Source organism: Mucor mucedo (genome assembly GCF_025094135.1).
Source record: "Mucor mucedo strain NRRL 3635 chromosome Unknown EV154scaffold_97, whole genome shotgun sequence".
Classification (NCBI taxonomy): Eukaryota; Fungi; Mucoromycota; class Mucoromycetes; order Mucorales; family Mucoraceae; genus Mucor; species Mucor mucedo.
This window is the reverse complement of record NW_026252381.1, coordinates 57,957-82,726: the sequence shown is the minus strand read 5'-3', so window position 1 is coordinate 82,726 and position 24,770 is coordinate 57,957. Positions and strand designations below refer to the sequence as shown.

The window sequence follows — 24,770 nt, the reverse complement described above, 5'->3', positions numbered from 1 at the left end:
TCATGTAGAAAAACTTATTATAAGATGGTATTCTTTGCATAAATTATATTTGTTTACAGAGAAAATGTCGAAAGGAAATGTCATTCTTTTGGAATACAGTCAATTAGTATCTTTTGTGTTATTTAATTCCTTAGAATGTGCAAAGGTTTTTTTTTTCTCTTGTGTCAAACCCACATTATTCATGCAAAGTGGGATTAAATCTCCACAAGTAACAAACAAACATCAAATCAGATAATTTAAAACATCTAGCATCTCCTCCTGTCCCCCCCCCCTTCCCCAAAAAAAGGGATCATCACGCAGATCGTGTTTACTAAACATATAAATAACTCCATACCAACAGTTTTATTAATTACACATCTTTTCCCCAATTATCTTCATCATTTTGGTATTAACAAAAAGGGTGGAATACATTATCCATGTCGCTCTTCATATACTTTAACCTAGGTTTTATTTATCAACTTGTTTCGGATTAAAAAAAAAAAAAAAAAAAAAAAAAAAAAAAAAAAAAAAAAAAAAAGCGACACAACTTTTTTTTTTCTTGTATCTGATCCGTGGTGTCGTATAATATTGTTCGTCTTATGCTAGGAACGGATAATGGTGATCAAGAACATTCGATGTGTATTCCTCTTTTATGTTTTTTAGCCGCCAAAACAGTTTTTATTTTGGAGAAAGAGTAAACTGTTTATACGACTAGTTAGCTCAATATAGCACTCTTCTTTACCAAGTAGGCACAGGATAGTTGCTTATTTATAATCACTGGTGGCATTTTTTTTATAGGTTTCTATCACTGACTTTTTTTTTTTCTGCAGCAGCACATGTAGATTTTATCATAAAAGCAGCATAATTGATTATACAGGATCATATTTATTCATTAAAGGAAGAAAAAAAGGGATATTATGTAGATTTTACAAGTGATATAAGCTTTTTTTGTCTAGTCGTGTGAGGTTAAATACCTCCGAAGTTTATCAAGCGAAAAGTGCAATTGCATCCGACGCTCTTCCAACTCTACAGCAGCTTCTTCACAAGAAAACTCATGTTGTGAGGCCAGTCTTTTAATTTCCCGAATTAACGTCATACGTCGTGTGAAATATCTTTCTTCCTTTAGATCATCTTTTCGCCACGCTGTACCATGTTTCGCTTCCAGTAATTGCAAAGAGGGTCCACCGTTGATACCTACACTATATTCAAGCCATATTTCTGGTACCGTGATTAAATTTCTGTTCATGCGATAAATAACTTCTTTGTCATCACTCGTTGTTGTATTGGTGGGTCGTTTATTATATCGGCGACGACGACGACAAGGAGTTGCAGCAATAGCAGCAGTAGCAGCAAAAGGAGCAGTAGCAGCAAAAGGAGCAGTAGCAGCAAAAGGAGCAGTAGCAGCAAAAGGAGCAGTAGAAGCAAAAGGAGCAGTAGCAGCAGAAGGAGCAGTAGCAGCAGAAGGAGCAGTAGCAGCAGAAGTAGTAGCCGTAGCAGCAGCAACAGCAACAGGAGCAACAGGAGTTGCAACATGTCTTCCAAGCCGTTGAGCAGTGAACATGAAGCCACTGGCTAGATCATTCCTAAAGTCCCTCAAGGCTTTTGACTGAGATTCATACCCAGCATTCATTTCTGCTCGTATCTCCTCCAGCTTTGCATATAAATCTTGAAATTCTGTCTTAATCAAGTCCACAACCTCAGGGATGGTAGTAATCTGTCGTTGAGCTGTGAAATGATGTGTATTCTCTTCATCTGTGGACGAACCTTCTCCTCTTTTTCTCTTTTTAGATGGTAAGGTTTCCAAGAAGGCGGAAACCAAGGGTCCAACCACAGGATTTTGTCTGAGTAACCCTTGCAAGACTTGATTCGCACCAAGATCCATGCATGCTTTTATATAACTTTTGGTCAACTCTTGCTGATTGGAAGATAAAAAGGTCCCATTATCCCTATTTTTCTGACGCTGAGGGCTCATTACGAATTCTTTTAAAAACCGATACAGCTTTAAATCCGTGACCACAGCTCCATCATCAAACTTTTCTAAAGCACACCAAGCCTTTTTAAAAAGTGTTGATTTTAGATTCGGAAGAAATCATAAAAAGTGTATTGATCGTGTGTATATGTGTGCATATATATATATATATATATATACATATACATATACATATACATATACATATACATATACATATACATATACATATACATATACATATACATATACATATACATATACATATACATATACATATACATATAAAAAAATATAAGTCTAACCTTCCATTCAGTTTGGCACACTATCAATGCTCTTTCGGTTTCCCCAGAAAACCCGATTTTTTCGTCAGAGTCAAATAAACTAGGATTGAAGTTTGGCTCAATTTTAATAGGATGACTCAATAAATCTGACTGGGAGGAATGTCCGTGATTCATCAGTGATGGGTATTTTAAAAAGGAAAAGTATACAAAAAGGAAAAAAAAGAAAACTTCGTACCAGTGCTTGCGGCACCAATTTGCATGAACTTAAATAATTTTGCGCACTTCTAAATATCAATTTGCGCAAATTTAATTGGTCAGTTAGCATCAACTTAAAAACCACATTGCGCAGTTTATGTAGGAATGTCGCTCAGGCAGTCTTCAAATACTTTAACTGAATGCTGTACAAAATTACGTAGACGTTTTCTGGGGATCTCCACATGTTTTAGTAATTCTTGTCGTAAGATCTTTTGTAATTCCGAACTGGCTACGTCTTACTTTTCCTTTTACATTTGCCCAGAATTATTCAATATGATTAAGCTCAGTAGAATAAGGAGGAAGGTAAACCCATTTGTATCCTCTACTTTCGTTCAGCTGGCTGAGCTCGCCGTTTTTTTTCCATGAATTGAAGAATTATCCATGATCATGTAAAACCGTTTAAACTGGGGATACTTGTCCATCTCATCCATAATTTTTTTTATGAAGTTGGTATAATGACCTGCATTTGGTCCTCCAGGTGTCTTTGCTTTGACAGCAGTTGCTGGCCTCCCACAATTTTTATTCTTTCTGACGTGAGTGGAACCCGAATTTCCTTATTGATAACACCTTTTGTTGAAATCGCTCCGAGAATTGGATGGCTGTTTGCTCGTGCAGAAGGACTTGTAACTATGGCAAGAGTATCTCAATCTGATCTTGTTGCAGGCAGCTTCATGTTAATTTCAAATGCGCTCTCATCTATAAAAATACAATTATCAGTGTAACTCATATTTTTTTTGACCATGTTTCTACCCATTTACGTCTCTCTTTGATCATTGCGGGTTGATCTCTTACAATCGGATGCCGTTAAAATGAATTTTCCAACGACAGTTTCCTCCATGGTAGATCCTTCGAATTTTTTTTGTGAGCTCTTCAACTGCATCTGATCTCCGAGCATGGGGTTTTTCATGGAAAAAATTAATCAAATGGGTCTTATGTTCCTCTTGAAGCTGACTCTTTTTGCCCTTAAGCTTGTTGGTCTGTTTCTCGAAAATATCTCAATTAGAATTTTTCTTCAGCTTCTTCACCCAATCCTGACCGGTACGAACATTAATCACAAGCTTTTCTAGTTGCTGCCGCTGCACTCAAAAGCTTAATTTGCAAATAATACACAAACAAAGTTTTTTGACTATCTGAATAATCGACATGATTTTTTTTAGGTATAATACCAGTATTGATAGTTCTCTCTAATTGATCCATCCTATCGGAAAGTTCGTGATCTGTCAAGATCTAGTGGTTGTTTACCAGAATACTGAGTACAATTACTCACCGTTTCTGTGTTGTATGAAGTTCCAATTAGGATGGGACATCTAGGACTTGGAATAAGTTTGGTGATGATAAAAGAATCTCGATTTATTTTCTGTCGAAGTTCCCAGTTATACTACACGTATTATTGATGAATATTATACTGTGAGGTTACGAATGATACTTTTATTAATACTGTTTTTTTAAAAAAAGAATGAAATCTATTGGTTATTGCCATCGTTATTATCATCAACTTCTTCTTCGTCTTCTTCTTCCTTGCTACAAAAAGGGTCAACCCAAACGACTTTTTGAAGAGGCTTGGTAACAGTGGTTTTTTTCTTATTTATAAGTCTCATGCTTCTTTTTGTTTGTTTGTTGTCCCGTATTGTATTTTTAATCGAAACACACACTGTAAATGGCTGTGCGCAGACTATAAATAGCAGGGACCACATACTCTATGTTAAAAGAGGTTTAGTCAATCTAGACATAAGATACATCTAGTGAGAATATAAACCTTGAAATTCTTTAAAATTTTTAAGAAATCACTCGAATTGTGTAAAAACATAGCGCAGGGGAAAATGCAGATTGAATAGATGGACACGGACAAAGTAATGATGTGGCGTAGGATGGATGGTGGGGAAGGTGCATTTAGCTCCCTTAGTTTGAATTATCCAAACATTGCCAATAACTTGTTCGTCATAAAAATTATGTGCCAAATTCCTTTGGATTTCCTTCCCTTCCCTCATAACCTTTGATGCTTCAGTCAAAAGTTTAGTTTTGTCAGCATCATAATCACAAGCATCTCCACAAAGCAAATCGAACTCTTCATCCTTGTAGTCAATAAGTATTCTAATATCCACTTTAAATCCAACAATATTGTTATAGCCCTCGTTATGTAATAATGATGCGAATGAAGTTCCTGCCAATACTGTTTTGCGAATCTTTATACGAACCATGTTGTTCATATAACAACATCATATTAAAATAGGAACCCACAATCGAAATGTAAAATCACGTTCTGAGATCTTGCTTGAATTTTTTTCGTGAAACATGAACTGCTTCGATTCGATTTGAAACAATATTTCATTGGGTAAATCAAGTGTTCGGTCTTCTTTAATACTGGTGGATGCTAGTTTTAACTTACAGATCAATTGCTGCGCTTTACGACCATCATTGTTACTTTTACATAAGCTTGAATTCAAATTCCATTGCTGCTGCATATTCATTGGGATGGCTGGTGGATCAAACTAGTGCTTATACGTGTACGACTGTCCGGTTTTAATTGAAAAACATGCGCTTGAGTATTTCAAACATTCTGATTGGTCTGCTGGACTTGTCTATGCCACTGATGCCGAGTAATCTGCGTTAAACCGAAAAAAACAAGCGCTGTATGGAGTAAAAAATATGACATCTCTCAATGAAAACTTCTGTAATTCAAAACTTTTATCATCGTATGTTATAGCAAAAAACATCCAGCAAGACCGTTCAAATATGTTTAGATTATAAAAACGGTAATACAATGTGCAAAAATGTTGACTCGTGATTTGCTTTCATCTATTTTTGACGATCTTCCACCAAATGACATCATCGAAAAGGGTTTGTTGACTTCCATCGGTTTCATCGGAATTGATGTCCAAGATACTCGAGAGTCCACACACCATGGTCTTCAGCTCTGTATAGCTCAGAATTATACCGTTCTTGTAGTTTGCACTATGGCGGAAATATTGGCAACTATTTGCCATTTACTTCACAAAATTGCCATTTTTTCGGCGTGCAAAAATGGCAGATATGATATTCCATAATAACAAAAGTGGCACAGTTGCCATATTTTTGGCTGGCAAAAATGGCACCTTTAACAGTTGAATGAAGCCAAGAATTTCACAGCTGCTGTTTTTTGGTTTTAAAAAATAACATCTGTTTTAGTTTGATGAAGACAAATCATTCACAGCTGCCGGTATGTCCGCCAAAGTGATTCAGTGTAACTTGCCAGAAGCATTGTAGATGATATCATGAATATTGATCCCTTTTTCATCAGAGGATAAAGTTACAGGCATATTTATGGTGGTGCTTTCTGGAGCTTCGGAAAGCAAAGTCTGGTTACTAGTTTCACCTTTATCATCAGCACCAACAGATTTGGAGGTAGTATCTACACTTTGAAGTGAAGCTATCTCTTGTTCCATTTTTCGATGCTTGTTTAGTTAGGAGAGAAGGACTTCAGTTTGAGAGTTTATGAGCGTTTGATTATTTAACCTTCGCTTCGAACGTCGTTTATTTTTTTTATTGATGTGCTCTTCAAACTTTTCAAGGTGTAGCTGGTGAACTGTGGCCTTTTGTAGGTACTACAAGACTTGGTTAGCATACGATTTGACATTAGGATATCTTGTCAAGTTTTTTCCTATGTTATTAAATGAATCCTTGTACTTTTTTATTGATTGTGCACCCTTATACGACGTTGTATCCTTGCTTATCAATATGTCCAAATCGGACCACTTATCCATTTCTAATTCATTAGAAACAGCATCAACTTGGTGTGCTTTCGAGTCTTTCTTTGATACTTTGAAATCCTTGTAGGTTCTTGAGTCGACAACTGGTTTTACATATCCGACTCCGGTCCTTCACACAAAATAAACGGTATTCGTAACTGTTTAGCTTCTTCGAGTGAGAGGCTTCCATTCTTGATTATTTCTTTCAAGTGAATCAAGCCAACTATAAACAATTTTTTTAAACAAGCTGAAATTTTCGTATCACCCCTATCAGAGTAAATATTTAAAATAAGAGCTTTTTTTTTATAAAATGAAAACATACCAAACCAATCTACATCATGTAGGTATGATGCGTTTTACCCAAGTAGCTGGGACGTAGCAGCCACACAGCCACGTCCACGGGATATACTTTCAATTACAGGACCAAAAAATTCCAGTGATGTTACGTCTACATCTTTGATGTCAACAGCTATACTGACTCCAACCAATGCGTTTGTATCGGACGCTAATGATCATGTTTTGGAAAAAATTTCCAGGAGAGTATACCATTTTTCGTAGTACTGATACAGCTCTTTCGGATAACGATGCTTTGATATTGCCACCAGAATTTATGAACTCTTTAGAATGTGGTAGTCTTCCACCTCATGTGTTAAAACTGAAAACAGGCTCTTCAATAATGATGCGTCGGAACTTGGCACCTGCACAAGGTATGTGTAACGGTACTCGACTTATCTGCAAAGCTTTTCTTCAGCTTGTAATTCAAGCAGAAGTAGCCACTGGAACATACCAAGGTAACATTTTACTTATTCCACGCATCACTTTGTGCTCCACTGTTGAACAAGTTGGTGTTAAATTTAAGAAATGTCAATTCCCAATTCGACCAGCATTTGCAATGAAAATTAACAAGCCCCAAGGCCAGACGGTTTGGAAGCCAATTCAAGCAATAAAGAGCCTCGATACGGAGGACATTCCTCTTTGAGCTCATCAACTGGGCTTGGAGCGATATACTCAGGAGAGCTTCTGGTGTTATTAACACTAAATAATGGAGAGAATCTAATTATAAAAAGATAAAACGAGTTGATATTTACATAATAGTGTGAGAATATTCTTATTTTATCTTGTTACCAAAGCATCTTTTTTTGTAACGATGATTACTTTGTGGGGAAGGAGTCGAATAATTGGGTCGTAACATGACTTCATTGACGCCGTATGGGCCCATAAAATCCCTAAGGTCACTCTTCACCAAGTCAACCTCTGAACTGTCTGATCAATTAAAGGATTTGGTTTAATAAAAGGGTTATTTAAATGGGATGTAATTTTTTTTTTTACCATCGATAAGTTTATTATAATGGGCAAGACTATCAGCCACAGAAGTTGAAGGTGACAGAGAAACTCTTGTTCTCAATAAATGCTCATTGTCGACGCGTGGTGAGTAGATTGAGTGTTGTTTCCAAGTATTTTGCTCCATCGCTTTGTACATAGGGTCTTCTTGACCGGTGACCGACAATGGCGTTACAAGTGATCGTCTTAAACTTTGGACTGCATTATCGTCATAGTTTCTAAAACTTAATCAAAATGTTCTGTCGTGCTCATTACTATGCAGACTGTAACTAACAGAAGCTGTTTCTTCTTCGACCAAGGCTGTCTCCAAGTCAATATAATCGTTTTGGTTGACATTAGATTCTGTTGGTCAATATCTTCGAACGCCTGTTTTTTCGCATGAACAGCTGTAGGTAGCATTATCTCGAGTCAAAACCCCCCAGTGACATCAGAATTTCAGTTTTCTAAAGAAATATCAACCATTGAAGGAGAAGAAGATTCATGCACATCAAATGTTGTTTACACTGAAATATTTCGGAGTTATTATACTTTACTCTACCATATCCACATATTTTTATCACAACTTACATTTGTAAATATACTCTCTTAACTACTTTGTCATTTATTCGTACTCCATCAATCTCTTTAATAACCATATTTAAGAAGATAGTATTATCTTCTACCTTGTTAAACTAAAAAAAAAATAATTAAGTATAACGCTTTACCTTATATAATTCAGCCTACTTACTTCATTGATAATATATTCCAGATCCTGACAATCATATTGTTCTGTTTGTTGTGTCATGGGGTATCTGTTGATGGTGGTCGATTTAAGTCTTCCCGAGACTTAAGTCTGTGGTTTTTCTTGAAGCATGTTCATGAGATTAATTAACCAAAGTCATTAGTACAGCGATAATTAAATAGCGACAAGTTAACACCTTGGGATTGAAGGTCTAATCCCGTTGACGATTGTAACAGCTGTCTAACGGTTATGGTCCTTGGGATTATGCTTATGTTAGAGGCTTTATCTCTGCTTAATTCTTTTTGTTCTTTATCAGCTTGATATCGCTAGTATTCATTAATGTTTACATTGTAAAGAACCTAAAGATTAAACGATACATATTATTGGGAAATGTCCAGACCTCCGTATTTTTTCAAACGTATTTTTTTTTTCATACCACTTACAGCAAGTCCGGTCAAGACCAGCAGGCCAGTATAGCCCAACCATTTACAGTGCAACCTCCGTTATTCACAGTCTGTGAGTTCCAACACTCAGAATCCTCCCGAAAAGGTCTCCCTCCTATAGCAAAGACTAGCCGCAGCCGCAATATCGAAATACATCTTTTTCGATTTAATGTCTTGATAGAAACAAGAGTCATTACTAATTGACCTTTTTACTTTATCGGCTACTTTCATACGATGGAAGGAGTATGCTAAGGAAAAAGAAAAGGGGAGGAATAAAGTGTGTGAGCCAACTTTATTTATAGGCTGATAAACAAGAGCTTATGTCAGAATGATTTAATTACTTATTTCATCTTTCATAATGTCTGGGCCTTTACTTAAAATAGAAATATATGCAAAAAAAACCCCCCCTATGAAAGTTGGAACTTGGTGGTTGTATATCTGCTGGTTTTATGAAAAACAGAAATCGATCATCCTATGAAGTTTAGACGATATGGCATGTCAACGGATGACTTATGTGTAGACCATGGCTTTTTCGGATTTGGTTTTTTTCCTCCGGAATGATTTGATTGGATGAGACGGCAATAGTATTCGAGCTGGTAGCTTTTCTAACAATCCATCATCCCAAAGAGTATACAATGGTTGTATCTCTGGGGCATCCCCTTAATGAACATATAATAACACATGTATCTTAGTCATGTAAGATATAAATATGCACAGCTTAAAATTCTGTATGACAGTAATCAATCACTATCTTTTCTACATGATTTTCCCGGGACTTGAAATAGTTGAGATTGTACCCCTAGTCCTTTTTTTTTTTTTCTTGTGTGATCTTTTCTTTTTATTAACATTATCCAAATGCATCGCCAAGTTAGATCGTCAAGATCAAGCAAGTTGATCCACCAATGCTTGTTCAAAACAACAAGTAGCTTTCATTCGTGCACTTCTCTTCGACAAGCCACTGTTGTAACACAACCTCTCGTCAACGATTTCGATGTCATTGTCATTGGAGGTGGACATGCTGGTACAGAAGCATGTACAGCCGCTGCTCGATCCGGAGCAAGAACATTACTCTTGACGCAAAACAAGGATACGATTGGTAAACTATTTTTTCTTCCCATGAGTATACACGGTCTCATTTTCTTTTTCTTTATTCACAGGTGAAATGTCTTGTAACCCTTCTTTTGGTGGTGTGGGTAAAGGTGTCCTTGTTAGAGAAATTGATGCTTTGGATGGTGTATGTGGTCGCATATCCGATCTTGCTGGTATCCAATTCAAAGTCTTGAATAAATCAAAGGGTCCCGCTGTTTATGTAAGCCTTCCTACCCCCCAAAAAGAAAAAAACTTTTTGCTTCTCTTCTAGATAACTCATATTTTAATTTAGGGTCCAAGAGCTCAAATTGATCGTAAATTATACAAGAAGCATTTACAAGAATATTTAAAAGATTATCCGAACTTGACGATCCAATCAGGCAGTGTCGCCGATCTTGTACTGAACGACCAAGTGACACAAGAGGAACATAATAAGATGGTTTTAAAGGGAGCTTCACAGATTGTGAAAGGTGTTCGCTTAGGTAAGCAATTTTATATTAAAATGGTTGTGACCCAAGCTAATGATGAGCAAGAACAGACAACGGCCAGATTATTAGAGCACCCAATGTAGTCATCACCACGGGAACCTTCTTGGGTGGAGAAATTCATCTTGGATTAAAAGTATGGCCTGCAGGTAGAATTGGAGAAAACCCATCCATTGGGCTGTCAAATTCATTGAAATCAGCGGGATTTAAATTGGCTCGCTTGAAGACAGGAACGCCTGCCAGATTGGATGGTAGAACAATTAATTATGATGGACTTGTCATTCAAGAAGGTGATAACCCACCATCTCCATTTTCATATTTAAACAAGACCGTACCTCATGCCGTAAGTTTTTTTTTCTCTTGAATATCTTGGTCTGTAAAAGAAAGGTGTCATTGACAAAGAAGGATAGGATAATCAAATTTTATGTCATCAAACATACACCAATGATAAAGTGCATAAATATATTGCACAACATTTTGATCAAAGTATTCATATTCGAGAAACTGTGAAGGGTCCTAGATATTGCCCATCGCTTGAAAGTAAGATCAAAAGATTCAGCACCAAAGAAGCACATAACATTTGGTTGGAACCCGAAGGTTTAGATGACCACACTGTATACCCCAATGGTATCTCAAACACCATGCCTGAAGACATCCAATTGAACTTTTTGAGAATGATTAAAGGTTTAGAAAATGTGGATATGCTCAAACCAGGTAAACCCCCCCATCCCCATCCCCCTTTTTTTTTTCGTTTACAAACAGTATGTGGTTTTTTGTTGTGATGGGATATTGACCATCAACTCTCGATAGCTTATGGTGTGGAATACGATCATATTGATCCAAGAGAATTAAGGTCGACCTTAGAAACCAAACGCATCAGTGGATTATTTTTAGCAGGACAAATTAATGGTACAACAGGGTATGAGGAAGCAGCTGCCCAAGGTGTTATGGCTGGTATCAATGCGGGTTTGCATGCCCAAAATAAGGCTCCGTTTATCCTTGATAGATCAGACGCATATATTGGTGTCTTAATTGACGATTTGATCACTAAGGGTGTCAATGAGCCTTATCGTGTGTTCACTGCAAGATCCGAATATAGATTACTTTTACGTGCAGATAATGCAGACACGAGACTGACAAGAAGAGGTAATACATACTTTCTTATTATTATGGTGATGTCTAACCTTAATTTTTCTTTTAATGCAGGTTATCAAGCTGGTGTGATTGGAGAAAAACGATGGGATCATTATAAATCAACTTCAGTAGCTTTGGAAAGTGCGATACAAGCATTACAAGATATTAAAATGCCAGCAAAGCGTTGGGCAGACTACAATATTACGCCTACTGGCAAAGTCAGCCATGACAATGTCAATGACAATGGTTCCATGAGAAGGTAAAAAAAAAAAAAAAAAAAAAAAAAAAAAGTGAAGTCTGTTTATTGACGTATATTATCAAGTGGAATGGATTTACTCACTTGGCCAAATGTTGTCTTGGAACAATTTCATGAATTAATACCCGCATTGAAGCACCTAGAGCCTTCCTTATTAGACCGTATCATGATTGAAGGTTTGTCTGCTTATAAAATCAGGTTATGATTGAAGGCAGTCTCACTAAATTCCATTTTTTTTTATGAAGGCCGCTACAAGCCATTTTTGAAAAGACAAGAATTAGAAGTTATGGCTTTGAAGAGAGATGAACATTTGGTGTTGGATATCAATTTGGATTATTTGCAGTACGTATAACGAAAAATTTTAGGTTAATGCTTATTATTCACACCATGACTTTCACTTGTTTAGAATGGACCAACTTTCAAATGAAGTTCGACAAAAGCTGGCAGAAGTGCGCCCGGAAACATTAGTGAGTTAAAAAAAAAACTACTCAGAAAAAAAAAAGGAAGCACAAAAATACTTAACCTACGTAAATAGGGTGCCGCGAAAAGAATTGAGGGAATGACGCCAGCAGCGATGGTTGTATTAATGAAATATGCGAGACGTACATACAACAAACCCGTGTTTGCCAATTAAATTAGAAACTACCCGAGAATTAGATTTGGCATACTTTTAGATAAACTAATGGCATGCATAATGAAGTCACACAAGTGATGTAGAGATCAAAGTTTTTTTTGGAATAAATAGAAATTGCTTCTCTTAGTTTCCTCCATATAATAGTTCAAGATTACTTGCCGTAATGCTGAATTGAGTCATCATGTGGGTACCAATAGGGTTATCGACCTGTAGATGTCTACCGTTATATATATTTTTTACTGGATTCCTCATCAATTTGTTTAGTTTTTTTTTTAATGAGGGAAACAATGCCTTTCATGTACTCAATACGTTCCTCTAACATTTCGACTGACATCAAGTGTGTTCGAACTAGATATTCATCAGTATCAACAAGTCATCAAGTACATTAACTGTACGATCTTACATAAGTGAAAAGGGAGAAATAAATAATTTATGCCTTGTATATCAGTTCATGCCGAGCTGTCCACACAAATAAATAAACACACCCTTCTACAGTTGGAGTTAGAAGTCCAATTATCAAATGGACGTGAACCTACACTACTACTCAAACGACAATAAATTCTCTCTTCTATATTGTCAATTTCGCATCCAGAACAAGAAGCTTACGACGGTTGTGGCTTCATCGTATTAATTGGTTCAATGTATGCCTCGAGTATGAATATGACGGACACTAGACTGAGAACTGAAATAATAAAATGCGAGAATATTTTTCTATATTCAATCTCTCTGTTCTTCAGGAGGAGTCATGTAGTTGGTGATTTCAAATATATTTTCTGTCAACATATTTCAAAATACATTCATATCTTTTTTTTTTTTTTTTTTTTTTTTTTTTTTTGCTGTACCTATGTGTCTTGATTTCAGTTCTTGTAAAATTTAAATCCTTTTGACCTCTATTTTTCTGTGTACAATCTTTCATGTATTCTCAATCAATTGGCACAAAAGACTTTCCAAGACCTGGGTAAACTATTCTTTAAATTTTTAAAATTCCGTATTCGTGCATCGGTCCATAGTGCCTTTACATTATGACCAAATAGCATGTGGATAATCAGTCTCTCTGTAATGACGATATCTTATAGAAGCATAATGTATTTTTTGACCAGTATGTGCTTCTACTTGCTGGTGGTCAGGCCTTTCTTTTTTTTTGGGGGGGGGGACTCATTAGTATATAAATAATTCAGCAAAAAGTGTAAAATAGGATACTATTAGCACGCATGATATATTACAACCGCAAATAAAATTCTTCACCACTTTGATATATATTTTTATGATGGGACCCATACATAGGCAGTTTAACCCACTGTTTATTAGAAAGAGACAAACATGTAAAGGATAGCAGGACGACCTCCTTTCTCTCTCTTAAAGTCTAAACGTAAACTAAAAATAAACAATCTGTAGCTGGTTTTCTGCTCGATTTCTTATTTTTGCAGACACAATCTGTGATAAAATAGCTGATAATCTCTCAAAAGACATCATCGTGTGATAAAACGAATAAACAAATAATTTCTCGAGTTCCGATTCGTTCTCTTTTGTTTGTTGTCAAAAAAGAAAAAAAAAAAAAAAAGAGGGAATAAAAAAAGACGCCTCCCTACGTCGCTGCGTAATCACTCTTTTCTCCTTCTTTCAGATATACAAATTTTAATTTTAGTAAATTTGACGAAAGTCTTTTACTAAAATAAAAAATTTGGTGAGTATTCTTCGAGACGAGGGTGTAGTTGGGGCATAAACTCATGAATTAATTCAAGTAGCTGAAAGCGTTGCCTTGGGTGGGACTCATAATAGTCAATCTGAGGAAAGTCATGACTGTAGGGAACTACTTGATGACCATTATGCTTTACGCAGTGGTACTCAAACTGCTCCTCACGTCATTGATACTTCCAGTGAGGATAAATCGAGCACCAAGTCAAGCAAAGGAAGAAAAAGTCTGGCAAGTGCTAGACCTCAAGAATCGGCAAACGAGGAGGCAAGTAAAAGTAAATTGTACACCACGCGAAAACTTATACATTTGCTATAGTATGTCAAACCGTTACTGGTCTGCAAAACTGTTGACTCGTGATTGGTTGTGTCCATTTTTCTCTTTTAGAAAAATGGAATTCACTATTTGACTGTCAAATAGTGAATTCTGAGGTAAAAATATCTTATTCGTGATCTTGTGTATATAGCTGACGCTATAATTTTTAGAAAGAGGCAACGCGTTGTCTTTATTGCAATGTTGGGATGATTGGTACTAGCACGCAGTACCAATTGTCCCAAAACAGAAACGGAGTTTGTTTCGGCTGCAATAGGCAAGTTTTTAAGGATTAAAAAAAAAAAGAAAAAAAAAAAGGAAGAACGTTCACTAATCATTAGTTTTAGCCTCCGGGGAATGCTCCCCACAAATGACGATATCCAAAAATTTATTTTTTGGATACGTACAAAAAAAATCCCCCCCGCTGACTGTCCAGCTTTGTTGTCTGAGAAGGACAGTTTGAAACGTTTCGCTGGACGCCTTGTCCAAATGAGAAGAAGAGCGAACAAAAACAAATGTAGTGATTCGAAGTTCCCTACCAAACAAGCTCTTCTGGGAATTTGTGCTGCGAATAATTATAAATGCTGTATCACGGGAAGTGAAATTCAATTTCACAACCCAAAATCAGCCATAATTCCATTTTGGGCCCTTTCGATCGATCATCGTAAACCTCTGGATAGTGTAAAAAAAGATCCAAATGCTTGGGGTATCCAAAATTTACAACCAATGTCCAGAGTTATGAATACCATAAAAAGCAACTTAACTGATGAAGAGTAAAAAAAAAACATGGTCCTAATACAAGTATGGTGGATATGCTTGTTGATTACGAAATGCTCGCTGGTGTTGGTGCTGGTGCTTGATGACGGCCAGGTAAAAGTGTGAGGTGCTGCAAGTTTTGTTCTTTTTACCAAGTTTGATATAATTTTGGGTATATGAGGTGTACCGGTGGTACAAAATGTTTCTCGAGTACAATTGTCCATCCGATAAATAAATTAAAAGCGTACCATAATTACATCATTTTTTCACTTTCACTATGGTGTAAGAGTCTAGTCTGCGGAGACTCAACCAGAAATTCCTATCTCATGTATCAAAAAGTAACTCAACACAAATAAATATCCCCTTCTTTTTTCTTTTTGATTCATCTAATAAATAATAATAATAATAAAAATACCTGGATTAACAGTGATGTTGACAAAGAATAAGGAAGGCGAATAAATCGTTTTTCACAATACAGAACTATCAATTTTTTGTTGTTGTTTAAAAATCACCGCGGGTTATAGTACCAGCTGTATCAGAATCTTGCATTAATGTGAGGAATCAAGTAATTTAACTGGCGACTTCAATATAAATTTCAACATCGAGGTCCCAGACAAAACAATGCTGGATAAATATCTTCTATATTACTCGTTGAAATTAGCCATATTCGCTAAGACAAACAATGTCTAGTTTATTGATAATGCATTTACCAATTTCACAGTTCACGAGGGAGACCTATATATATCATGAAAAGTCTGTCACCACTATGTACAAGTTAATTTATAAATCTTGTCATGTCGGAACTATTCATTATATGCAGCATTACGTTATCCTTTCTTTATGAAATATTTATTTGTTTTTTGCATGATAAGAACAATGATTCTCATTAAATTAGAAAAAATGCCCCCCGGCAAGGCTGATTAGCCTTGAGTGCGGCTGGATCTTTTTATAATTAAAGCTACAGCAAATAATTATAAAGATTGTAAAATCATAAAACTCATATCATAGACGTAGTTTTGTTGGGTCAACATTATTGTTTATGTAGTAATTTTGCTCTTTAAAATGCTATCCTGTTAGGACATCCTAATCTATTATTGTTGACGGCCAGATGTAAGACTTTTGAATAAACGAAATATGTCACGTTGATATATATTAAAGTTATTCAATCATACCAATAAAATAAAATAAAAAAATAAAATTAAAATAAGCCAATAGAAAGTCCATGAATTTTTATTTTTTTATAGAATTTTTAGCAAAACGTTTTTGCATCCTCTTAAAATTAAAATCTTATTGAACCTTTTTTTTTTATTTATTTTATTTTATTTTCATGATTGAATACCCCTATTCTACATATTTTATTTAGCTCCATCCGACCGAATTATTAGATTTGTTAAAGGTGAGTAATCCATGTTTTTTACATGGCTGTCACTTCCTCATCTGGCTCTCCACATACTGTACTCAAGCTGCTCTTACTGAGTTTAAGGAAGAGGAAAACATTAACGATGGCTTTGAAGAAACATTCAACAATGTCAGCATGGAGAAACAGGAAGACGCCCCTTTCTAGTTTTAAGGACGAGTTTGATTGGAGCTCAGCCAGCATTGTTAAAGAAGAAAAATAAGTGAGGAAGAAAGAAGCTACGAGACTGAATTTCCCGTCTCATTCGAAAAGGACTGTTGGTAGCAGTGAAGTTGTTGTTAGCATGAGGGGGGCTTTTGAGATAAAGTTTTGAACAAAGAAGATATTTGTTGATAATAGCTCTGCAAAAGCCGAAATCCAGGATTTTTATAACACTCAAAGCGACAAAGTGTACATGACACTTGTACGGCAGCACTCTTTGGGATTACCGTAGCATTAGAGACGTAGAAAGTAGACATGCCTCGACTGTAGAGTTTTTAATCACAGTATAGAAATTGTTATTGAGGATGGGGATGTAATGAATAGACCAAATCCGAAAGACAGCTAAGGTTGGGTGTACAGCTTTCATTCACCTCAAGTTGGATGTAAAGGACGGGGGAGAAACGCTCAAGTCATCAATCATTTCTGCCACATGTACGTATTATACCTTGTAAATACCTTCCAGTCTGTTGCCAACATAAAGTATAGCCAAGCCTGGACAAAGAATAAACATAAGTAATAGTATCCGATACACATATCCTCTTTTTGAGATATACCATTACATCACGGCACGAAATAATTTTTTCAGGCATTTTATTACAGCCGTAGCAAATCCGTCCCATTTCTCTAGACATGTACAAATACGTTAATTGATGATGTAAAGAGTGCCCTCAAATTCTTTTTAATTAACTGATTTCTACTCATAATAAAGTCTTTGGGTAGTCTCAACGTATTTATACTACAATGTCTTTTTTTTTTTTTTTCTTTTTTTACAATTTATTCCAATCTATCACACAGTATTCATATGATTATTATTTTCGTACATTGGGGTTGCGGTATGGTTCCATGCCCAAGCATGTTTTGTCACTTTCCTTTTTTTATTGATGTGATTTTTTTCATGATTTAAAGAAAAACATTTGGGTCTACTCCCCAACTAGGCAATGTGGCCAAGATATCCAGAGGGACACTGGTCGTTTCTTCTGGTATGGGTGTGCGAGTGCAGCGTTTGCATGCGGATGGTTTAATTGCCAGAATGGGTTTATCCAGTTCATTCACAAACTCTTGCAACTTTTTGAAAGGTTACGTCAATAAATTACATGTGTCTTTTAATTTCATATCACTAACCTTTGGTGTTCTCCATTTAGGCACAAGGTTGAAGAAATTCAGGGCATTACCGTACTCATCCAGTTCATTGTTTTCTTCTTCTGACATATATGCTCGGTCGACGAATTCCTCACAATCTGGACCATACTTAAGTTCAAACGCATCCTTGTACCTGGCAAAAGCAGCCTTTCTTCTTCTCATTTTCTGTGGTAAGATGTAAGTAATTTAATAATATTTCATGCATGTTAAATATCACTGACCGTTTGCATACGAGATTTTCTTCGGTTATTTTCGGCTAATAACTTTAACTTGTCTTCATCCCAAGTTTTTTTTTTTTCGTTGTCAGCCAGATGCTCATAATGATGTCTGATTTTTTCTTTGACAAATCTCTTTCTAGCAACGATAAATGGCGTATGTTCAGGCAAGTGGGCGGAATAGTTGTCATGAAGCCTAACCTTTTCCAAGAGGTGATCGTGTAAAGCAATGTTTTCCATCGATAACAAACTAAAACCAAATAACCACCCACGACTATTATTCTTGCTCATGTAGTCCTTGTAGCTGTCGCGTATTAAAGCCTATTCAGAGAATAGTTAAATTTAATAAATCAATCGACGCGTTAAATACTTACAGATAATGCAGGATCGATGATAGTTCTTTGTTTATTATTATTAGAGCAAGCAGTAGAAGTAGCAGCAACATTGGCAACAGTAGCAGCAACGGCAGCAGCATTTCTCTCGAGATTTTCCAACCTTTGCTCCACTGATAATCCTGCTTTACCAAGAGGTTTATTGCGAAGTGTTGATCTTGTGGTGGTACTTCCAAAAGTGGGGATAACAGCTTTAGAGCGATCAAATCGTTTTCTGGAAGGTGACGAAAAAGACATTTAGTGGGAATAAAAGGGGGAGAATATGCCAATTCGGGTCATTGTTTTGTTTTATATGCTGCAAGTGACAGAATTAACTTATTGTCTTGGCCAATTAAAATTTTTTCTTTCTTTGTCGTTGTTTTTTTGTTTTTGCAAGCTCCCTCCAGAAATAAACACTTTCTCTTCAGAGCCGTAAGCAGTTCACTCACAAGCTATGTGCTCGTTTGGCTAAAGGCGACCTTCATGGCTAATCTCCTTGGTGATCCTCATAAGAATAAGAACTGCCTTAAAACATTCAAAAGCTGATTTTGGCGAAAGCGGAAAAATTAGAGTTTTGGCACGAATTATTTCTTTTAGCAACAGCTCGCTCTTTCTCTACGTTATTGTACTCGGCTCCACGTACGAACCCAGGATCACAACCGAGAAACACCTTTTTATGCTGGTTACTATAAGGCTATGATATTTTATCTCTCAACGAACTTTAATGGACTTGAAACTTGTTTATGTCATATCAATTAATAGACTTGTATTCTATTGGATGATTCGCAGTTTAAGGTTCTGTCAAATGTTTCAGAAAAATAAAAATATTATGAACAGCAGTAAAAAGGGTATCCAGACAAAGAGTGTTGATTAATGTTTCTTCTCTCTGTGTCTTATTTCAGAAGTGCAATATACACTTTGGAATTCGTTATTTTTAAGAGACGACCGACATCTTCATTAGGACGATATTATTTGAGAGAGCTTATTTTTGGGATAAGAAACACAATCATGTAATGGGAACGAGGGTGGTGGATGGCTTCTTGTTACGAAGTTGGGTACACATAAAGTAAAGATAATATAACTGTAACTAATGTAACAATACATAACTACGCTCGACAGCTTACAATCAACTACTAAGTGGAATGAAGGGTGTTATTAATAACACGCGAATTAAAAGAAGAGAGGCCATATCTATATTTCAAATACCATTCAACAAAGCTTTTACACACATTATAAACTGTGTCTTCGTGCTTGTTAAAATGATAATCATCAGATGGTCCCAGCGTAAAAAGTATAGTTAAACCCCTCTTTCCGTGGACTTCCCTAAATAAGAAATTTTCGTTCCCAAGCAAAAGCTCTTTTTATGTTTTGGTAACAAATAGTTACATAATGCTTTTTTTACAGACAAACATGATCAACATAGGGGAGGGGGGCGTTTCATTCAAACATTGATTAACCAAAAGTTACCTGAATAGCTGGTCCTACACATTTCGTTTAAAGCTTTTTATTGTGTTCCCCAAAAAAAAAAAAAAAAAAAAAAAAAAAAATAGTGAACAGTGGACAGCTTACTCCCACTTTTTATTTTTCTTGGATTTTCTTTTATTTTTTGTCGCAGGTGGGGGAGATGCTTTCGGCTCATCTGTTTCTTCTTCGTTTGAGGTAGAAACTGGTGTGGTAATCAGTGTTTGGAGATCGTATGCGTCCTCTTGTACAACAGCAGCTTCATCTTCTGAGGTCGGTGGTGATGAGGAAGCATCTTCCTGTTCTACCCTATTTTTCGTTTGCTCTATGACCGATGTTGATACCTGTGTCGGTGCTGGTGTTGTTACAGGAGGAGTATTTTCAATGGCTGACACTACAGCTTTGACAGTTGGATGATGCTCGTTTTCTAATTTTTCTCTGGCCAGAATACTCTTGGCTCTCTTAATCGTATCCAGATCCTTTTCATTGCCGTCGTAGTTATCCAGTACTTTTCGAATGTATACGCAAGCTTCATTAAATAGTCCTTTCCAGCGACCATTTTTGGGACGAACTATTTTTTTGCAGAAAATGTTTAGGCTTAACAAAATATAGCCAACCCGTATTTACACACTTACAATTTGAATTGAGATTGTCAATGGCACGCACAATATGTCTTTGAACAATATGGGTCTCTGAGTCTGATTTTCCCATAAAGAGCAACGTGGGTAGTACATTGTATGCGTCCTTATTATCATCTTTGCCGTTTTGACTAGTGAGCATCGATCTATTGTTTTCCTCTATTTAACACTGTATTAGTTTCTATCCCTCCGTCTAGGACACAAGAATGCTTACCATAAAGCGCAAGATTAGCCAAACACCTTGCAACATGACGATGTATTTCCGCATGTTCTGAAAAGATAGCGGGTACATTACAAAGGTATTGTAAAAAACGAGGCTGTGCCATCAAATTGACCTGTGATTCATCTATTTTAAAAGCTTCTGCTTAAGAATCCAATAGGAATACCTCATAAAATGAACTTACTGTTGGTAGCAAAATTAGCTAATGCACAGCAAGTATGAGATACCGCTGCAGAGTTGAGGTGATAATCTTCCTTTATCGAAGTAATTTCTGTGTACAGATCGTCTTGAATATCTTGTGACAAATAATACTCGAGATCTTTCATTCTGGTTTTCTTGTCGCTCGGTTCTTTTTGAGGTAAAACAACAAGGATAGATACTAGAGCACGAGATCCATCACCGCAAAGTAAATTGGGTTTATACTTATCTATCACACAATTTAAAAAGAGAGCAAAAAAGTAAGAAAAGTCCACTTACCATTTCGAAGAGACAGATAGGCGATAGTTTTGGCAATGTATTTACGCACATCGTCATTAGAAGATCTCAGTAAACTGGAAAGTTTGGGAGTTCCTTGAATAAGCTCGATAATACTTGCTTGAAATGCGACCAAGGAGCTGATGGCAGAAATAGACTTTGCGGCCAGATTTTGAATGATAGCCAACCGCTCATTAATCTGTTGTTGTTCCTCGTTGGTCGCATCCGATTGTGTATGGTCAAAAGAAGCCAGTGTAAACAAAGTATCGAATACCCCTTCTGTTACAACCTCTTTTTGACTGAAGATGCCCGCTCTAGAAAGTTGATATAATATATGGGTACAATTGATAATGATTTCCAGAATGATGCTCTGTCTAGTTTCGGTAGTTGCAATGTCGTCCAACGGATTACTGCTATTTGAACGTATAGAACTGGTCGGGGATTTTTTGAGCAGGATTTCGGTATTAGTATAATAGCGAATAAGGTGGAGTAAAGGAGGTAAAGCCCATTTGGTAATGATGACAGGTCGAATAGATTCTTTTTTTTTTTTGCAGTCAAACGTTTTAATAAAGTGACGGTTACTGTAACTATTTGAGATATTTACCTTTCTCTGCAAGCATGGCTAGAATTGTCGTTGTCAAGTGATGCAGCTTGATACTTTTAGAGGAACGGCAAAGCCATATAAGGGCATCCACTCCACCGTACGCAACCATATTGTGTAAATCCTTTTCTAAATTTAAATAGCATGAGCTTATTTTGCGAATTTTTTCCCCCGTCAAATCCACATATACCTTACCGTCATCCTTTTCGGTTAATTCAAGTAGTCCTCGGACACCATGAATCTAAAAGAAGACGCACACGATTATTAGGAAAGAGGTGGGATACACAACAACGGTTATTTCATTTCTACCTGTGTGGAAATACCATGATCTTCATCAATAGCATATGTAACTAAATAAGCTACATCAAAGCAACCGTTGCATACTCGAACTGGCTTTGTTCCGTCCCCTAGTTGTGGTAACGGGACCTTACGGGATGAGCAATCGTGACAAAATATATTACCACTGCGTAAAAAAAGGAAAAAAGGTTAGCTAACCGTACGCTTTTATTCATTCCCAATATTACCAATTTCTACAGTGATGCTAAGAGGAAGATTATAATTACTACATGCTTTTCTCTCCATCTCGACTTTTAAAAAAGGCTTACCCTTCTTTTTAAAGGACCGAAGGCATTATTGCAAGAGGAACAGTAGGACACATCCATATCGTTTACCCAGACGGGGCGAGGTAATAGAAATGTCAAACGGTCGTCATTGGTGTTCATTACAAAAGAAGTTTATGACAAAAAAATAAAAAGATAGATACGAAAACAAAATAAGGGGAAAATAATCTTGTGTTCTATCATGCAACCTCCTCACTGGCCGACAATTCCCGCCAATCACAGTCACGAGAACGTTGCTGATACAATCCATTCATGTGTTTGTATAGAATAAGGTGTCCTTTTGCTGTGTATATTGTGATCAGGAGCAAACCTTTTCTATTTATCATCAAGATTATTTTACGGGACAGATATATTTGGTTTTTGTGAATAAAGGTGACGACACGAGTTTATTTAAAAAGCTTGGTATGTTGAATGCGTATTTTGTCGAGTCCCACTCATTGCCTGTGCAACATACTTAAATTTTGGGTGTGATACATAAACCAGCTCTTAATTATCAGTTTATACACTTTTATCTTTCCCTCTTCCGTTTTTTCATTTTTTGTTGTAAATATTATGAAAAGGTTAGCTCATAACAACTTTTATGTTTTTCAAGATACAAAAATTAAAAAACATAAGTATCTGACATCACTCTCATATGCAGTTTGTGTACCATGGGCATATTTGGATATAAAAATACTCATAGTAAAGCACCTTTTAAGCTGTCTGATTGTCTATCCCTTACTCAACCTTGGGTTTAACCGTGTATCGTGTCTCTGGAAGACATGATTGTTGGCTCTATCGATAAGCGTCTTGTTATCAAATTTGTTGGTCTTAAGATCGACAAGAATATCAATGACATTGATGGTTTATGTCTTGTTGTTTCCAGGGCTTAAATGCTTAAGGAAGAATATCATGTTGCTGAGGATGTGTACGTACAGAGACCCAGGCCCCATTAATACTTTCTTCGATTCCAACTAAAAGTGCTTCTGTACTCCAAAATTAGTTGCTATTTCATTGTCAAGAAGCACGATAACAGACGATAACGGGCAGTATGCCCCTACAAGATGAGAGCTGCTATAATGAGGATGAAAAAAATGAGCTTTATACTTTCGGTATCTATTTTATCTCCTCATTGCTATCGGTATAAAAATGGAATTAAAGCACTATGACAATCTGTCAGAAGTTCGATTACTAAGATTTGAGAGGAAATTATGTACATATCTGAAGTTGACATGTAAAGTAATTTAAATGAGCATACAATTTGACGGTCAAATTGGGTGCTGCGCTACTCCCAAAAACAAAAAAAAATGGTAATAGAAGCATATCAGTTACACTAATTCACCAAAGCTATCAATGAGATGGATATGTAGACAATAATGTTGACTATTTTTAGCAACCTCGAGCTATTATAAAGACTGTTGGCATTAACTTATATGTGAGCCATAAGAACAATAAAGGAATAACTTTTCAACCGATCCAAAAAAGTCGTTGCGAAATACTCGATCTTTTAATGAGGAGTCGTATTCATTCAATCGATTTATATCAGAAACTAGCAAGTGTCAAAGTTAGCTGTCTCTTATACAAAAAACAGCCCAACCTAATACTACAGATTCTGTCGAGTGAGTAATATTTTTAATAAGCTAAGATTTATCATATATCCCTTTTTATTCCCCTCTTTTTCAAAGCAAACGGGAGATGTCTCTCATTAAAATAAGTGTGTAGTCATGGTGTAGGCCAGCAATCGACATTCTTTGATCGTAAAGTGTCGAGTAGGGATAAAATTTGTAAGAGTCTAAGACTAAGTTCTCTTATTGAGGATGTTGGTGTTGGAGATAGCGTGAAGAGGTCGAATTGTCTTTTAGAATATTTATTTTTTTAATCCTAAAAAAAGCTAATGGCTCCCAAAAATATCTAGAGAAAAAGCTAATAAGGTATCATCATTATGGGAGTTTAAACTATTTTATACCTTATTGTGTCGTACAAAGCTCTCATATTCTTTACTGAGTGAAGGTTCAAATCAAATTAGTTTGTGAAACAGACAAGATATTGATGTGCACAATAAGTCATTCTAAATCAGTGTATTGCATGGCCAAATTTAAAAGTCGGTATATGTCGGTGCTTGTGTTTGTGAGTGTTTGAGTGATCAGGCGGGTGGGTGGGTGAGTGAGTGAGGTAAGCAGCTACTATAATTTTCAATTTCCTGCCATTTTCTTTAATTTCAATGGGCGATGTACTTGTATATGTGAACCTGGTAGTCTCCGATTCATTACAGTAAAAAAAACTAGGTGGCACCAAACCACGACATTAGTAAACGCAAATCGTGCATGAAAATATAGCTTGACTTTGCAGTTCTAGAC

The 24,770-nt window shown here is 36.2% G+C and overlaps 8 protein-coding genes across 8 annotated transcripts; 2 read left to right on the top strand and 6 right to left on the bottom strand.

The window, feature by feature from the left end:
- Positions 1 to 515: 515 nt before the first annotated feature.
- Positions 516 to 1,342, bottom strand: EV154DRAFT_519645 (transcriptional activator of glycolytic enzymes-domain-containing protein). The gene has a single exon (XM_051602751.1). The coding sequence runs from the start codon at positions 1,223 to 1,225 to the stop codon at positions 932 to 934; it is 294 nt and encodes a 97-aa protein (XP_051454271.1). The 5' UTR covers positions 1,226 to 1,342; the 3' UTR covers positions 516 to 931.
- A 2,613-nt stretch (positions 1,343 to 3,955) lies between these two features.
- Positions 3,956 to 5,033, bottom strand: EV154DRAFT_469876 (uncharacterized protein). Its single transcript, XM_051597838.1, has 2 exons — positions 4,244 to 5,033; positions 3,956 to 4,184 (listed from the first exon to the last, which is right to left on the bottom strand). The coding sequence occupies exon 1, from the start codon at positions 4,692 to 4,694 to the stop codon at positions 4,272 to 4,274; it is 423 nt and encodes a 140-aa protein (XP_051454270.1). The 5' UTR covers positions 4,695 to 5,033; the 3' UTR covers positions 3,956 to 4,184; positions 4,244 to 4,271.
- EV154DRAFT_448843 (uncharacterized protein) lies at positions 4,452 to 5,033 on the bottom strand. Its single transcript, XM_051597168.1, has one exon. The coding sequence runs from the start codon at positions 4,953 to 4,955 to the stop codon at positions 4,704 to 4,706; it is 252 nt and encodes an 83-aa protein (XP_051454269.1). The 5' UTR covers positions 4,956 to 5,033; the 3' UTR covers positions 4,452 to 4,703.
- An 866-nt stretch (positions 5,034 to 5,899) lies between these two features.
- EV154DRAFT_554314 (uncharacterized protein) lies at positions 5,900 to 8,337 on the bottom strand (the record flags this gene model as incomplete). The annotated part of the gene is made up of 6 exons (XM_051605179.1): positions 5,900 to 6,342; positions 7,202 to 7,265; positions 7,368 to 7,475; positions 7,542 to 7,771; positions 8,121 to 8,224; positions 8,281 to 8,337. 6 exons carry the CDS (start codon positions 8,335 to 8,337, stop codon positions 6,069 to 6,071), a joined length of 837 nt encoding a protein of 278 aa, XP_051454268.1. The 3' UTR covers positions 5,900 to 6,068.
- Positions 8,338 to 9,559: 1,222 nt separating this feature from the next.
- On the top strand, positions 9,560 to 12,425 carry EV154DRAFT_469874 (glucose inhibited division protein A-domain-containing protein). Its single transcript, XM_051597837.1, has 11 exons — positions 9,560 to 9,813; positions 9,875 to 10,026; positions 10,099 to 10,288; positions 10,345 to 10,634; positions 10,702 to 11,005; positions 11,102 to 11,437; positions 11,498 to 11,684; positions 11,748 to 11,857; positions 11,927 to 12,023; positions 12,088 to 12,148; positions 12,217 to 12,425. The coding sequence occupies exons 1-11, from the start codon at positions 9,573 to 9,575 to the stop codon at positions 12,313 to 12,315; spliced, it is 2,067 nt and encodes a 688-aa protein (XP_051454267.1). The 5' UTR covers positions 9,560 to 9,572; the 3' UTR covers positions 12,316 to 12,425.
- A 925-nt stretch (positions 12,426 to 13,350) lies between these two features.
- On the top strand, positions 13,351 to 15,097 carry EV154DRAFT_484670 (uncharacterized protein; the record flags this gene model as incomplete). Its single annotated transcript, XM_051598679.1, has 4 exons — positions 13,351 to 13,414; positions 14,061 to 14,279; positions 14,429 to 14,439; positions 14,639 to 15,097. 4 exons carry the CDS (start codon positions 13,351 to 13,353, stop codon positions 15,095 to 15,097), a joined length of 753 nt encoding a protein of 250 aa, XP_051454266.1.
- A 2,419-nt stretch (positions 15,098 to 17,516) lies between these two features.
- On the bottom strand, positions 17,517 to 18,685 carry EV154DRAFT_519633 (uncharacterized protein). The gene is made up of 3 exons (XM_051602750.1): positions 18,056 to 18,685; positions 17,817 to 17,999; positions 17,517 to 17,759 (listed from the first exon to the last, which is right to left on the bottom strand). The coding sequence occupies exons 1-3, from the start codon at positions 18,338 to 18,340 to the stop codon at positions 17,595 to 17,597; spliced, it is 633 nt and encodes a 210-aa protein (XP_051454265.1). The 5' UTR covers positions 18,341 to 18,685; the 3' UTR covers positions 17,517 to 17,594.
- Positions 18,686 to 19,944: 1,259 nt separating this feature from the next.
- Positions 19,945 to 22,583, bottom strand: EV154DRAFT_519623 (armadillo-type protein). The gene is made up of 10 exons (XM_051602749.1): positions 22,420 to 22,583; positions 22,339 to 22,355; positions 22,124 to 22,277; positions 22,010 to 22,055; positions 21,818 to 21,943; positions 21,217 to 21,750; positions 20,924 to 21,166; positions 20,734 to 20,865; positions 20,517 to 20,678; positions 19,945 to 20,452 (listed from the first exon to the last, which is right to left on the bottom strand). Exons 1-10 carry the CDS (start codon positions 22,534 to 22,536, stop codon positions 19,986 to 19,988), a joined length of 1,998 nt encoding a protein of 665 aa, XP_051454264.1. The 5' UTR covers positions 22,537 to 22,583; the 3' UTR covers positions 19,945 to 19,985.
- Positions 22,584 to 24,770: the final 2,187 nt, after the last annotated feature.

Bases quoted from the DNA above. Each gene is read 5' to 3' on its own strand.
- EV154DRAFT_519645 (XM_051602751.1), bottom strand. From the start codon at position 1,225: ATGAACAGAAATTTAATCACGGTACCAGAAATATGGCTTGAATATAGT.
- EV154DRAFT_469876 (XM_051597838.1), bottom strand. From the start codon at position 4,694: ATGAACAACATGGTTCGTATAAAGATTCGCAAAACAGTATTGGCAGGA.
- EV154DRAFT_448843 (XM_051597168.1), bottom strand. From the start codon at position 4,955: ATGAATATGCAGCAGCAATGGAATTTGAATTCAAGCTTATGTAAAAGT.
- EV154DRAFT_469874 (XM_051597837.1), top strand. From the start codon at position 9,573: ATGCATCGCCAAGTTAGATCGTCAAGATCAAGCAAGTTGATCCACCAA. The intron at 10,289-10,344 runs GTAAGCAATTTT...GAGCAAGAACAG, and splicing joins TGTGAAAGGTGTTCGCTTAG to ACAACGGCCAGATTATTAGA. The intron at 11,858-11,926 runs GTTTGTCTGCTT...TTTTTTATGAAG, and splicing joins AGACCGTATCATGATTGAAG to GCCGCTACAAGCCATTTTTG.
- EV154DRAFT_519633 (XM_051602750.1), bottom strand. From the start codon at position 18,340: ATGAGCAAGAATAATAGTCGTGGGTGGTTATTTGGTTTTAGTTTGTTA. The intron at 18,000-18,055 runs GTCAGTGATATT...ATCTTACCACAG, and splicing joins GAAAATCTCGTATGCAAACG to AAAATGAGAAGAAGAAAGGC. The intron at 17,760-17,816 runs GTTAGTGATATG...CCTTTCAAAAAG, and splicing joins CTAAATGGAGAACACCAAAG to TTGCAAGAGTTTGTGAATGA.
- EV154DRAFT_519623 (XM_051602749.1), bottom strand. From the start codon at position 22,536: ATGAACACCAATGACGACCGTTTGACATTTCTATTACCTCGCCCCGTC. The intron at 22,056-22,123 runs GTAGAAATGAAA...GTCTTCTTTTAG, and splicing joins ATCATGGTATTTCCACACAG to ATTCATGGTGTCCGAGGACT. The intron at 21,167-21,216 runs GTAAGTGGACTT...ATTGTGTGATAG, and splicing joins CTATCTGTCTCTTCGAAATG to ATAAGTATAAACCCAATTTA.